The sequence below is a fragment of the Netta rufina genome (genome assembly GCF_964035555.1).
Source record: "Netta rufina genome assembly, chromosome: 7".
In the NCBI taxonomy this organism is placed as follows: domain Eukaryota; kingdom Metazoa; phylum Chordata; class Aves; order Anseriformes; family Anatidae; genus Netta; species Netta rufina.
In genome coordinates this window covers 7825018-7840299 of record NC_140130.1, presented here as the reverse complement: position 1 = coordinate 7840299, position 15282 = coordinate 7825018, and the positions used below count along the sequence as shown (strand labels likewise).

The window sequence follows — 15282 nt, the reverse complement described above, 5'->3', positions numbered from 1 at the left end:
CCATGGTTTTGTGATACATGCAATGTATGCACTTCTAACATTGAAATTCAAGTTAGTCAAGCTCAGAGAGGCAAACAGCAGAAAAAAATGTGAAGCATCAAAGTGAAGATGAAATCTGTCTTTACCTACTCCAGCTCACAGGAATATGCCAGTAATTTCAGGCACTCATAAAAGTGCATATTTATGCATACTCTGCTTTAAAGGCTATTCCCAAATGGGCAGTTCACAAAGACGTGGATGGAGAAGATGCAAACTTTACTGCACATGAACACTGCAATGCTGGATTTCCACCGTGCATGCAAAGAAAACCGTGTTTACAGCCCAGCTCCTCAAGGAGGATGCTGCAGGGGTATCCTACTGCCAGCCTGAGAACAACCTCCAAAAATTCAGTGCATGGCATAAAGTGCTGCTGAAACACAGGCACCAAGCATCCCTCTGTTCATTTTAATGCTTTGTTTTGGATGTCAGGGCATCCAAAATCATCCTGTGTGCCACGGTTAGGATTGATTTTAGGCTCATGGGATATTTATTGTCTTTTTCTTCACATTCTTCTTAATACCTGTCCTGTTCTATGTGCCAGGAAAAGCCATGGCTCTCACCAGAGGATGCAAAAATAAAAAAAAAAAAAAAGCATTGACTGCTGCTTCTGTGGATGTGCTTTTATTTTTTATTATTAAACACTGATATTTGACTTTTTCTTTTCTTTTCTTTTCTTTTCTTTTCTTTTCTTTTCTTTTCTTTTCTTTTCTTTTCTTTTCTTTTCTTTTCTTTTCTTTTCTTTTCAACTGCCCCATTTTACGGGCACATGGATATAAACTGTGCAAGGAGAAAAAGCATTAAAATATTTATCTTTGCCTGAATGCTGCATCTTTCATTGTGCAAATATAAAATTACTCTGTTTGCGCAGTACGGGGTGGTAAAATATCACTGTGGAGTTCAGTGAAGGGACCTGTTGAGAAAGCAGACAGGATTGGGATGAACTCATCATTGTACCGGTGCCATCACTGTTAGAAACTTGAAGCACAAATGTCTGAGAGTAGAGAAATTTGTTATTGCTCCAGCTGTTAAATACATCCCCTCTGCGTTGCTCTGAGCAATATCTCGAAATGGAGTCTGCTGGGGCTTCATTCATGATTCATGATGTGTCTGGAGGGGTAGAATAATTCAATATACTCCTTCTGTTTAGTTAAATGTACATGTGCTTTTCATCATTATTTTATAAGATGCATGCTACAAAATACAAGGAACTGGAAATGACTGTTCTCGCTGAAGCTTAATTTTTACAATAATCCCTCAAAACTGAACATAAGTAAGAGGATGGTTATGTTAAGAAATTCTACTTATCGTTGCTGGCAGAAAGACCCTGTTTCTTTGCCTGAGGCTTTCTTGGGAAAAGAAACAGTGATTTGAATAAAACATCCTAAAAGCAAACGTGAGGTGATAAATTCTGCCTATGGTGACAGGCAATAAAATGTCCGCGGTACCATTATGCAGTCAGCACGTGCTTTAGCGAAGGACAATTTGCTCAGTGATCCTGAAAACTTTGGAAAGCTTCAAGAGAGCATGTAAAAATTTGGGAAAATGCTAAAATATTGCAGGGCTTTGAGTATCTCACTCCATTTTGAACTAATGCACCCATCTGTGCAGTGTACTTGATGTAGTTGTGATTTTAAGGTTTTAAAACATATTTAAATGTCATATGCATAAAGGTTTGCTCCACTGGCCACAGTTTAATGGGCAGGGTGTGATGGACCTTGCTGTTCAGAAAAACAGACCATTTAAAGTCTCTGGTGGGAAGATTGTTTTCCAACAGCGCTCCCCAAAAGGTTGATTTATGTTCTGGTGCATCTTAGCAGCTGCACCAGAAGTACTTCCCACATGTATTAACATATGATATAAATAATCATATAGCACGTATAACATCAAGAATACTTCTGTTACTGTTTTGTAAATATTTTTTCAATTAAACTTTCCTGTCACCTCCTTCTCCATTTCATTGCCTTTGCACATGATGCAGTGAGAAAAGGAGTAGCTCATGTCTGAGCCTGAAGTTCATGATTTTCACTCGCTGGCTCCACAAGAATAAAATAATGGGGAAGCAAAACTCTTTCCTTCTGCAGGCTGGGGAAACAAGCAGCGTAAGGAACACCCTGTAAAGCAAGAAAATGATGCCACAGAAGGGATCAGTAATGCATTATCCCCATTTGTTAGTACTTTAGATAAAGAAAGTCTGAATTTAGTCTGAATTGTTTCTTTAATGTTTATGGAGATAGGTATTCTACCCGTTCTGATGCCACAATAATATCATGTAACTACTACCAGTATGTAGATTGAAGACCAGACAGACAAAAGTTGCCATGTAAAGCAAGGTGCTACAGTTTTGGAAGGAGAAGTACCAGTATCAAACATCTATGAGTGCATCTCTCTACTGGCACTGCCTACGGTGTCATGGTGGCGAAATCACATCGGGCAGTGGGAAGCTCTATAGGGTCAGCTCAATGCTGGCTACAGCCTAGAAGTTGGCTTTGGTTTGTCCTCCGTGGCTGCCGGTAACATCTGGGCTCCTCTGGGTTCTAGCGTGCTACCTCTTTGCAATGAATTTCATGTCTTAAAATACCATATTGCACAAAAATGTCCTAACGAGGTGCCTCGCTCTGAAACCTTTCCCTGCCTTGCTGGAGGGAGACAATCCAAGAGCATCACAAGCTGCTGAATCCTTCAGGCGTGGTAATGAAGTATATGTACTTCTGGAGGCACAGTGAGTAACTCAGAAAACAACACACTTTCCAAGCAGAGAAAATGGCATTATGTTGCCTTGCTTTCTGCTCCGGCCTGCTGCAGAGACCTCCCAGTCAAAGAGCCAGCTAGCGAACCCAACACAGCCAGCCAGGAGGTGCCCCAGCTCTTAGTTTTGCTGGGGAGTCTCAATTGAAATTACAAGTACTCACCATGTTGACTGCTTTAAATGTAAACTTGAGTATTGATTTTTTTTCCTTGTCCTGTTTTGACCTGCAAAATTTCAAAAAAATTTGCTGTGGCACTCACTGTTCATTCCTGTTTATCCAAGAGCATTTTGCAACAGTACAAACCTGGGCTTGGTTTCACTCCTTGCAATGCAATGCCTTCACCTGGAGTTTCAGATTCAACATGAGCTGTTTCTTAAAGGAAATCTTGACAGAAAGCTTAAGAAGTTGTGCCTTTCATAAAATCATAGAATATCCCAAGTTGGAAGGGACCCATAAGGATCATCAAGTCCAACTCCTTTGCTGAGGTTAATTTAAGAATTCTGTTCTTGTACTGCATTTTTCTAAGTATCTAGAGCCTTTGTTAGGAGCTTGCACTGAATTGTCCTTTTGATGGGATTGCTCATCTCTAACATGCAATTAAAATATTCAGAAATTACTGCAGACTTCTAGGCATCATCTCATACCCTCATTTATAGAACTGTGGCTCCTAAAAATGCAGTGATAATACCATGTAATCAATAATTTAGAGGTCCCAGCAATACTTATGTCAGCACTCCTGATCAACGATATGGAAAACAAATACTGGTTTCCTCACATTTTAAGTGTGCTCTGGGAATCAAAGAACTCACCTCCTTGTTCTGGGCATCCCTGTTTTCATCCTTGCCTCTTCGCATTTGTCACAATATTTACTTTACAATATACTCAAGGTTGTGAACATGCATATTGCAGTTTTGCTACTTTTTTGGTGCCGGCTGAAATTTTAGCGGCTTCTAGGATGATCAGTGATTGTATTATGTGCTGTTATAAAGATAAAACTAAACCCCAGCTATAACATTTTAGTATGAAAAAATATGAAAGAACCAATAAACTTTAATTGTGATGTAACTCCATTTAGCTCCTTTGATTGCAGTATAATATTTTATATTATTGAGTAGGCTTATGAAACCCCTGTTACAGATAAATGTACACACATCTGTTTTCAGTGTGTTATTTATCACATTCCCTTATGTTTTTTATTTTTACAGTCAGAGAATAAGGTACTCTCCTGAAATCACTCTTCGCAAAAAATTCTATTGCTAGTGTACAAAACATGCTCTTTGCAGAGGGAGGGACCCCAAAATCCCTGCATCACCTCTCAGTATCTTTTCTAACTTGGTTACTCATTTTGGAATTGACTTCATGGTATACATACCATGTACATAGCTTTCATCATGGGGCATTCCTAAATCTCTCTCTCTGAAGTTGTTAATATCCACAAATCTTACAGAACTCATACTGCTCATGCAGTAACCCTCTAACACATTCACAGAGGATTTTAAGCATAACAGGAGATGATGCTCACACCTGATTATAAGGGTCTTATTGACATTTGAAGCTCTACTGTGATTAGCCATTATTAACACATCTGTTTATCATCAGGCACGAGAAATGTGAATATAAAGCACCAGCAATTATTATAATTAGTGGCACAAAAGTGCATTGTCTGCACTTACCTTTACCTGAGCTGCATGGCCTTTGTTAGGGAGCTAGTACGCACCTGTATATGTAGTAACAGGTTATATAAAAGTATGTGTGTGTGTAAGTATGCATAGTTATATGTATACAGTTATATACATACAAATATATATGTATATTTAAGTTGAGTGTATGAGGGACGTGACTTTTTCTAGTCTCATTAAATAAACCTCTGGTCCTGTGTTCTCATGAACCCTGCCAGCTGCAGAGATTTGTCTTACAGAGCAATTTCTAACAGAAATAAATGGGTCCTTGTTTTGCTTGAGAGGTACTAAATTACATTTGCCATTTACCTAACTGCATTAAAAGACCGAGTACGAGCATGCACAGCATGTGCTGCGCAGCAGTGACTTTGTGGTCTTTGGGGATTGATATCAAAAAAGATGTAGTGCTTCATAAAGTGCCTGTGGATCAGAGGGGGATAAGTGAGCGTTGGCTGCTTATCTGTCTCATTGGTACCAGTGTGGGCCTCAGAGATAGGTGGTATCTTTGCAGCTACATCTGAATCCATTGTGGGGAGGAAAATACACCATGTGTGTTCATCATTCTTGAAATGCCTGAAATAGAAAGAAGAGTTAGCTGATTACCATCAGTCACAGATTTAAGGCAGTAATACTGTACCTCCTATAAATGTGTTTGACCAGCTGATCTCTGCCAAGGAGGGGAAGCTCTGCCTTTTGGAGGCTTTGCAGGTGGTACTTGCTCTGGAATTGTGTGATGGATACCAACAGGAACTTGCTTCCAGGTGCCAATCGAATGCATCCGTTACAGACCAGCTGGTCAGAATTAGTACTGCAATGAAAATCCCATTTTTCAGTGTTATTTGTTTGTATAATATGATAAATATGTTAACATGAATATGTTGTGAAGCAGCAGAGTTATTTGTAGGAAGGATACAAATTCAGAATTACAGGAGTCAATGGAAAGAAATGAAAATTCTGGTATTTGCTGTCTTCTGAGCTTACTCAACTAGTGGTGTCAGCTTAACAGTTATGCCTTTGCTATGAAAATAGTATGAAAACAATATAGGCAAAGTGTCTAATTTCTCACTAAAGAATGTCAGCACATGAAGAAATACCTATTTCTGATGAACTACTAAGATATGTTTATAGTATTTGTTCACGCTAGGGCGCTGTGTTGTCCTGCTGGACATTTTAGTCCAAAGTATTTCATTCATTTTTGTCACAATCACTAATCTATTCCTTTAAATAGTCAGTTATCAGTGTTTTTACCATTCACAACCAATCAAGTTGCCTTTCTGCTTTTTGTGACAATCATGCATCATACTGAATAAAAACAAAACAAAATAAAACAAAACAACAACAACAACAACAAAAAATGAAATGGCCAGGCTAGTTACACTTCTTCACATCTGACAGAAAGCACCTACTTTACAAGTTCATATTTTCCTGCTCTCAGTGAATTTACTGAGATTGGCAGAGTTTTTAGTGACTTGATGTCAGGCCCCATCATCACCAGCAAATACAGTGGGAGCCTGTCCTTTTCAGTATCCCCTGCCACTCTGTTGAATAACATTTTTTTTTTTCTTCTAGAACAGAGCTCATCTAAAAACAGTTTAAATGCCAATTTTGTACAAGAGAGGAAAAAAAAAAAAAAAAAACACTGAAAAAATGAGATCCCATTCATATTGCTTGGCTTTTCCATTCTGAAGAAAGACTATATATATATATATATAATTAACAGAAATAACTCATACTATAGCTACAGATCATTCTTTCCAATTAATGTAATTGTAAAATTAAAATCATTTCTCAGAAAGGAACCTCTGTCTTAAAAATTAGACTTGAAAAGCAGGTTTCCAGTGTTCTAATACATTCATTTGGTTCTGCGATGTAATTTGAGAAGAAAAATTGAAATTTACATTTTTAAGGTTTTACTTCCTATTAATGTTGTTATGGAGAAAAACTCATTAACTAGAGTATTTATGAACTAAAGGAATAACAAATAAAAACAAAGTAGTTTATTGGATTTTATTCATAAGAATATTTTTAAATATTTTGTTGAAATGCTTCTTGCTAATTTCTTTTCCCTGTAGTGAAATGGGATATGAGGATGAAATTTATTGCAATTACTCTTTGAAAAAAATACAAGTGCAGAGGTCTTCAGAGTAGATTTGTTTACTTGAACTGTTTCTCTGAGGAGTAACTCTATTAGAAATACTGTGTATTAAAACATTTATAGTTAGCATAAATGTCTAAACTGCTTCCAAGAAGAAAATTTGAACTATTTTGTGTTCTGTACATCCAATTCGCATTATACTGTTTTCTTTGAACGTATTGCAATGTTAATGCCATGCTAATTTTAATATTTGGTTTTACAAGGGGACTCTTGCTTCTGAAATATATAGTGTAGTATATCACATGTGACATTGAAGTCTTGGAACTTATCAGAGATGTGACTACTAAAGTTGGAAAAAAATATTCACACCTCCAAAATCACTACACATTCAATTATTAGGATATAACAGGATTCTCATGAAAACCTCTCAAGGTCAATGAGAAATTTGTCATGTACAATGGGGGGTAGGATGAAACATAATGAATTTTTCTGCCTCTGAAACGTGATTATACGCTACAAATTTCCCCAAATCACTCGTTGTTAGCCATGCATAGAAAATGATATGTCCCACATAATGATGAATCCAGACCCTTATTTCTTGCCTGCTTTCAGCCTGCACTGACTTCTCCCCATTTCAATGATACCATTGGTTTTAGGCAACCTTTCCAAAACCCATGTGCTGTACAGAAAAAAATGAGGATTAAGTTAGATACATATATTGCATCATTTCAGTGCATGCTTAATCCATTGTCTAGCGGATGAGTTTTATGTTACTGATTTGAAGTGTGTACCCATTTTCATGCTTTCTCGTGAATTAATTTGTCTCCTCTGCAGTTCACAATAGGTTTTCAAATTTTGAAATTTTGCTAATCACGTTTTTCCCCTTGTCTTGTTTTTTTTTTTTTTTTTTCCAGCTCTCGTAAATGTGAAACTTTGGGCTATTGATCGGCAATGTTTTCAAACAATAATGATGAGGACAGGCCTCATCAAGCATACTGAGTATATGGAATTTTTAAAAAGGTATGACACTTGTTTGCTTTATAAGAAATACAGTGAAATTGTCATCCTCATCTTTGACTTTTTGTGAATGCAGTATTTGATTTGTGTGCTTTTCATCTCTTTTTATTTGCTGTTTAACCATCTGTAAGCAGTATCCTTCAGCCAAAGGGAGGGCAATCACCAAGAGGAATTGTGCTGCTCTTTAGTTTCATTCCCATTGCAAGTTATTCATTTGCAGAGTCACGCAGCCTTCTTGTAAAAGAAAAAGCTTTGCTATGACTCATTCAAAGCTTACATTATTACAGAAAATACCCATCAAAATAAAAACCTCCCCAGGGAAACATCTGGTTTGCAAAGTGTTGTAGAAGCAAGTCCATTCAAAGTGTATTTTTGTACTTCCAGAGGCAAAAGGCAAGTTTCTAGTGAAGCAAAAGCCACAGGTTTCTGTAAAACACGGTTTAGATGAGTAGCAAGAAAGGCATAAAGCCAAGTCTTTCACTCCTTAAATTTGGCCTCAGTCTCACAAGTGCCATTCAGTTAGTGCCGCTATCCCAAACTATGACAAATCCTCCTTACCAAAGCAATGGCTAATATCCCAATAATTCAGCTCTGCCATAGCAGTAAAGAACTGGCTATGCTTCATGTCAGCAAAGTCATAGCAAATAGGAGCATAACATCACTGAATCCTAGAGAAAAAAATTGCCCAAGTCAGTGATGTTGAAAGTAATCCCATCATAATCCCATCGTTACCAAGTCAATGGTACCCTGCAATGGGTTTGTCCCAGATCAAAACGTTCCTGGCTGAAAAATTTCCCTCCCGAGCTGAGGACCTCTCTGTGCAAAAGTAATGAGGAGTAACATACCAGAGAGGTGATTTCTTTTGCTGGTGGACGGGGAAAGGAACAAAACCCTTCAGATTTGGGCTCCTTTTCCTCTACCTCTCTCCAGCAGTAGGCTGTACTTGATTTCTCTCTTTTCTATTTTGGATTCAGCTAATTTTCAACACAGGGAAACGTTTTAAAACTGATTGTGTAATTTCCAAAATAAGTTGCTTAATTTTTCCCAAACAGAGGTTTTCAGAGAAATTTACTCTTATAAGACCTAGAAGATTTTACAGTTTGCAAACTGAGTAATGACGCACCACCTGTAAAGGAATGTTTTTAACACTAATTCCATGCAGCTACGTCAAATGACAGATAACAAGTCTACCTAGCATGGGCTCACTTGATTTTTACCTTTATTTACTTCTGTTTCTGAACTTTTAATGTATTTTCAAACATAAGACTTATAAAAATAGAAGAACATGCACAGTACAATCACTCAGGCTTTCATAAACTCTAGGAGCAGCCTGTATTCATTCAACCTAAAATTAGTTTTTCTTCAGTTACCACTGGAGGAAAAGGGAGTTAGTAAAAATAACATATCAATACTAAAGAAACCCTCATGACACTCCTAGCTGGGAGTCACATAATTGGGTTGTCCTGCAGGGGCCCAGGAGGGTGACCACAGTCACAGACCAGAGATCTGCAGGTAAGGCTTCAGAGATGATTTAAGAATATTAAAAGGTTAGTAGTAATAACAATGAAGTAGTAGAACTAAAATAATTGGCCAGGCATCATGGCCTCTGATGAGGACAAGATGTTGCCCTAGGGTGGACCTGGAGCTCCATGGAGATGTTCTGCTGCTCAGAGATTACATACAAGTGCAGTGATCAAAGTCTAGCTTTTTCCAGGAGTCTGTTTGTGGTTATTCACAAGCAAGCTCATGAGAGAAAACAAAACCTGTTGCTGTGTTGAAAGCATTTAAAAAATCATGAATTAAAATGTTAACAAGCATTGGCCTTTTTTGTGTGCTGGTGAATGAAACCAAAAAATGTATATAAGATCAGTTCTGGGGGTTAGAGTCCCTGGCTCTCTTCCAAAGCAGAAGCTATGCACATATTAAGCTCTTAAGCTTTGAGCTTTAATAGAGATTTTCTAGAAGATTGTCAAGATTAATTTGGATGCAGGTTGCACAGAGCCTGCCCAGCTTTAATTTTAAAGCAAACAGTGTGAGTAAGAAACACAAGAGTTTTCTCACTGTATCAGAGCTTCTTAGTCACAGCCTATTACAGTGTGTTGAGAGCATATTAATGCTCATTAAAAAGGCTAAAAGCAAGTATTCTTTCTTTAAATCTTGCTGTTTCAGTTTTGGAAAATATTTTTCATGTGCAGCAAGTGCAGCATGGGGCTATTTGTCTAAAATGTCTATTTGCATGGAGGTCATTATCAAATGATATTGTCTAGTTTTGCTCTGTGCATCAACAGCTATCTCAATCTCAACATAAATCCAATTTTTTATTTCAATGAGGTATTAACTGCTCATTTTTAAGAATGCTCACGTTCTCAGTGTTAAAGGAAAAAAAAAAAAACAACACTAAATCTTGAAAACAAGGAGTATGTCAATTGTTGACCTTACATGTATTTGTTATTTTTTCCTTTCCAATATTAGTAAGTGAATGAAAATGCTCATTAAGAACTTTAACAGAACAGAAACAAAGATGTAAATGAAACCTGTTCACAAAAATGTCAGTGAGGTTAGAAAGCATTATTTTTTGCTCTCAGTGCTCTAAAAAAGTTGCCCTTTATAATCTTTTCTTAGTCAGTAATGTAACAGTTATTCTCTTTAATAGAATGTTTTCGCCTATGAACAGTAGAAATGCAGCTTTTGGGGTGAAATAAGAGCATTCATATCTTCTCATTCATCTTGCTGACAACAGGTGCAGTTTGAGCCCAGGTGTCACCAGGGCTCCATATAGTCATTGTACAAAATATTAGCTTGTTGGTCAGTATTTGTGGTCTTGCTGGTCTTGCTATGTTTTTCCTGAGGAGGAGCATACCGCTGAAATGGGTCAGCTATTATGTTCCTAATGTCACCCTTTTATCTCCAGAGAATGTGTACTAGTCCTTTCTTCTAAATGCTGTAGGAAGCCCATAAAAAGTACATTTCCTAGTCAAGAAATACCAGTAAAGATACTGTGCCAGAAGGCTGTCTTCTTGTTTGCTCCAAGGAGTAGTAGTACATAGTTCTCGTAGTCTTATAAAAGTCAGGATGACTCTTTTGATTTATATAAATCAACTGCAATACACTGAAGCTAGTAGCAACTGAACATCTCAGTGTTCGTGGTATTTGTGAGGAACCAGTCTCTGTTTTCCTTTCTGTTGCTTGTAAAGTCAACGGATGATCCTTGAAAGTGATCAGAAGACGGCCAAATTCCATAGCAGCACCTGCTTCAAATAAGGAATGGAAAATCCAGGCTATTTTTTGATCCCTGTGTATATGCTGAATACCAAATCGTAGCACTGATACCCTTTGAAGCACAGCTATGGCTCATTATGGAGCTAAATCAATGCTAGATTCAGCTAGTTCAAAGTGTAGCTAATGTGCAGGTACTGGTCAAGAGTTAAAATATTAATATATTCTAAAAACGTACTGTAGAGTTAGTAACTCCTTATGGATGGAAATGCTGAACGTTTAATCTTTAATCTTTACCCAACTTAGTGCTTACTGTATGTTATTGAATATACCTGCCCTATACAAGCAAGAAAAAGCATTGCCCTGCAATGCAGATTACAGCTATGCTAAATCAACCGTACATCTCACTGCAATGTTCATTCTTGCAAGGTTACAATGATTTTCTTCTCAAGCCTGTAACGAAAATAATTCCATTTAAGCAAGATAAGCATATTTCAGTTACGGAAACAATGATTTATAAAATAAATTTGTTCAGGAAATAAGATGTGGAAAAGATTTTCACTGTAACAGGTGTAATCATTTCCTGCTAAATCATGGAAGTTTTAAGGAGGGGCACAAATATCCACTCTTCAAAAAGGCCAGAATGCCTTGGAAGAGCAAATTATGTATTTTTTTACGACTTCCTAAATTTTCCATTAAAAAGTGCCTCATGTTCTGTTCCACCATGTAAACTCTGATTTATCCAAGACCCTGGAACGGATCAGGAGAACAAGTGATGAATACTCTGTGTAGCCTCAGAGGAAGGATCTAACTTTAGAAGCGGAAACTTAAAGGAAGTTAAATGCATACAGACACACAACCTTGAATCTTATAAATAAAAATTCAGTACTGAGAAGAGAAAATCAAAGTATCTTGTTAGCCCAAGCCTTAAATTTTAACTTCACTGTAGTCCTGATGAAAAAAATTCTCACTCTTCAGCTTTTAATATTTTGTTTTAGTGTTTTGTCTTGATCTGAAGTGTCGTTTACAGTTATATCCAGGGCCAAATTGTAGGAAGTTTTGATCTGGCCACACATGGCAGAACAGAGCAGATTACGTCTAAGAAAGGGGACCTTTCTAATTTTATTGTCCTCATGGCTTATCTGCGTGGAGTATTAGGCTGGTAAATTTCATGTGTAGAAACGTAGTTAATTGTTGCAACATACTGAAATGCCGAAATTGGTCAGTGTGTGTAGAATGATGATTTGAGAGAAGGTTTTGCATTTCATGCAAGTCATTTATCACTGAGAGGAAAGCAAATAGGAATACATGTGAAGCTTTATTAAACGACTGTGTCTTCAACAGATTGCCTGCAGTTTCATGCAAAATGTTTCCCAAAGTGCATCTTAGGGTGAAATTATTCTGGATAGAAGTGAGAGTGAAATTAAAAGAGACAGGAAAACAGAAGAGAAGCTTTTAAAAAAGAGAGTTGGAAATCAGTGGTGAGTTGGTGAAATATGTACATTGAGATAGTTCCAGATCTGAAAAATAGGCATTGGCCTAACAAAGACAGCTTTTGTGGAGGTCTGGAACATAGATGAAGTGAACAGAGGGGATAGCAGAGAAAGAGGAAAAGGGAAGTTATTTCTAGAAGGTAAATTAATGAATGTATTCCTAATACAAATGTTTGTGGAAGAACAGATGTAACTCTTCAAACCAGAAGGCCACCTAAGACCAGCATCCTTTCCATCCCAAGATGGTGTTCAAGGCCAAAATGGAGAGGCCCAACACCTGGGATGGGTGTGCAGCTCAGGACTTTGAAGACCAAGCATGTCACTTCAAGTGGTGCTCACCTCCATAAGGTCTGCTAGGGTGCCCACATTTTCCAAGACAGTCCAAGGAGTATTCCTTGGAGGAACGAGCTGCACCGTTATGTCATGGCCAGGTTCCCTCTGACCTCAGAGGCAGCCCAGAAAGCAGAGTTATCCCACCTGGTGGTGCCCTATTGCTGTCCAAGCTGACTGACACCGTCTCAGTCCTGTGTTCATAAACCGTGCTGTCGAACAAGTGACAAGTCACTGGTCACAAAAAGGCTTATGTCCAAGTTGGGATCTCCTGTATGGAGCCAGGAAGGCTGGAAACATACAAACAGCACCTCCTGAGAGCTGTCAAGTCCTGATAGGACTTGAATATCTGCTCACCTTTCTCTTCCTCTTCAGTGCCCCAAACTGACCATAGTAAGATGCTCAGGAAAGAGTAAAAACAGGGTGAGGTAATTCGTACGTAATTTGGCTGGTTTGCATCTGAGCTGGCTTTCTGACTCCTCTCTGTGGAAAGCTCTGAATCTTTTCTCACTTCTGAGGTCTTCATGTGACATTTTTAGACCTCTCTTGCCTGTTAGCATAACTCAAGCAAAGTGAATCGCATGCCACCCACAATTTTACTCTGATTTGCAGAGCTGTCAAGTAGTATCTTCTTTTCTTTCTTAAGATGCACTGTTTCTTGTATTGCCTTATGCTGCCTAAAACCCACAGGTCTGCTAAGAGAGGTAAGATCGAGTGGCTGATCTACAGGAGAGCACAGTGGTGATTTTAGCTGGAAAATGTAAGCAGCCAGATTCTTTCTGCATCACGGGAGCAAGGGTCTGGCCTTGAAGAGAGCACCTGGAAGTGATGGGTGCTCTTTCAGAGCAGACATCCACCTAATACGCTGTTGGCTGAGCTCTACAGCCACTCTGAGAATGCAGTGAGGGTTTAAATTGCCTTTTCATAAGTGTTCAATGCGAGCAAAATGATAGGCAAGAGGGACTATTCATGCAAGCAGAAAAACAATTCAAGGTTGAGTTTGTTTAGTGCAGAAGTTTTAGTGGAGTTATAGGATTCCTCAGTGAACATCAAAATGAAGAACAAATTCAGCCTTGTTTAGAACAAATTAAAGAATATTCCGATATAATATGCCTTTCAGTGGTGTGTATATATATATATACATGTATTTTTATTTTTTTTTAAAGTGAGATGGAAATACAGTTTAGCCAGTGAAGGTTGTGTTTAATTCATGATGCCATGAGGAGCTACACTTAGTTATACCTCAGGTTTTCGTGGGAAAGACTAAGGTGACTTAAGAAAGTTTTCAAGACTGAAACCTCAGTCTTCTGCATTTTGTTTAGGTAAGTCATATGTTACAGCCAGCATTGGTGCAAGGACATTTTAGAAAGCCAGACTAGCTTTGCATTTTAGCTCGGACTTCTTACTAAAAGTAAGAGAGTACAAAAAGAGCTGCATCCGAGGTTGGAATTCATAGGTTGCTGTGGATCAGTGCAGGATCCTGCTCCTGGGCTGTGGGGTTTGATGAGCCCCCCCCTGCAAAAGCCAGAGGGAGCACTGGTGGGAGACGGGATGGGATGGGTGCTGCAGAGCAGAGCATTAAACGAGCACCGCAGCCAGGGAGGACCGAGGCATCCTCCGGGATGGGAAGTGGAGAATAAATAAGATGTCAGGAAGCAAGGCAGGGAGGGCCTGAAGGTAAAAAGAAGGAAAAGACTGTTGTATTTCCTTGGGGTAGGCACGGGAAGGGTTCAGGACTGTTTTTATGTGAGAGGCTCAGAGCAAGGGTGAAATGTTCTGTGCCCACAGGAGCTCTCAGGGAGTCCTGCACACCTCCTAGGCTCATGAAGACAGTCCACAGACAGACTCCCTATGGGTTGCGTGGAATTTCAAGAGCCTCATGTGAAAAAAAGCTGTGTTTTGGATCTGGAAATCACACAAAATCTTGTCTGTCTGGTCTGTTTGCTTTCACCTCGTTGCTTTAAATTTGGTTTCAGCTCAGGACACTTGAGGATATCTTGAGGGAAGTTAATGTTTGCAAGTGGCTGAGCGCAAGGGGTTGGTTTTCACTGCTCCACGGCGTGCAGGCAGGTGCTGGCTGAAGCAGAACTGAAACGATGTGATGCAGTATCAAGCTGTCGATTTTCAACATGAAAAATATTCTTTCTGATCTTTCAGTGGTGAGAGAGGCAGGTTAGGAGTTTTTGAAATAGTTTTGTAATGACTGCTTTTGACCTAGCCTCTGTATCCCCATGTAAATGCTATTAATGCACGTGAAGTGTCAGCGGCAGACACTTTATTAAGTAATGCAAGGTGAGTATTGACTAAGTATGTTTTTAATCTAAGGAAAATCTCTACTGGAGGCCAATGCACCACAAGAACAAGGGAGGAGAACTGGGTAGAAGGCAGAAGTATAATGCTCCTGTCGATTCAAAGCATGAAGAAGGTGGATGAATAATTGCTGTTTTACTGATTTATATCAATCCATTCAGCTGCAATAACCTGACCAAATACATTAAGGAGACTGAAGACAGCAGACCCCAGACCACCCTAAAGACAACATTGGCCTTGGTGTCCAGGGTATTTTAAATGTGGATTAGTCTTTAAAAGACGTTTAGATGTAGAGTTTAGGGATATGGTTTAGTGGGGACTGTTAGCGTTAGGTCAGAGGTTGGACTTGATGATCT

At 38.7% G+C, this 15282-nt stretch overlaps 1 protein-coding gene across 3 annotated transcripts in view; it reads left to right on the top strand.

Moving 5' to 3' along the window:
• The window catches only part of PRKG1 (protein kinase cGMP-dependent 1), a gene marked incomplete at both ends in the record, with an annotated part of 468546 nt that overhangs the window by 252852 nt on the left and 200412 nt on the right, over positions 1-15282 (top strand). For 2 of the 3 annotated variants that reach the window (XM_084290587.1, XM_084290588.1), the window contains one exon: positions 7475-7580. The exons of the other annotated variant lie outside the window; for it this stretch is intronic. In XM_084290587.1, the coding sequence (XP_084146713.1) occupies positions 7475-7580 (106 nt within the window). The remainder of the gene's footprint in view (positions 1-7474; positions 7581-15282) is intronic. 3 annotated transcript variants of the gene reach the window in all.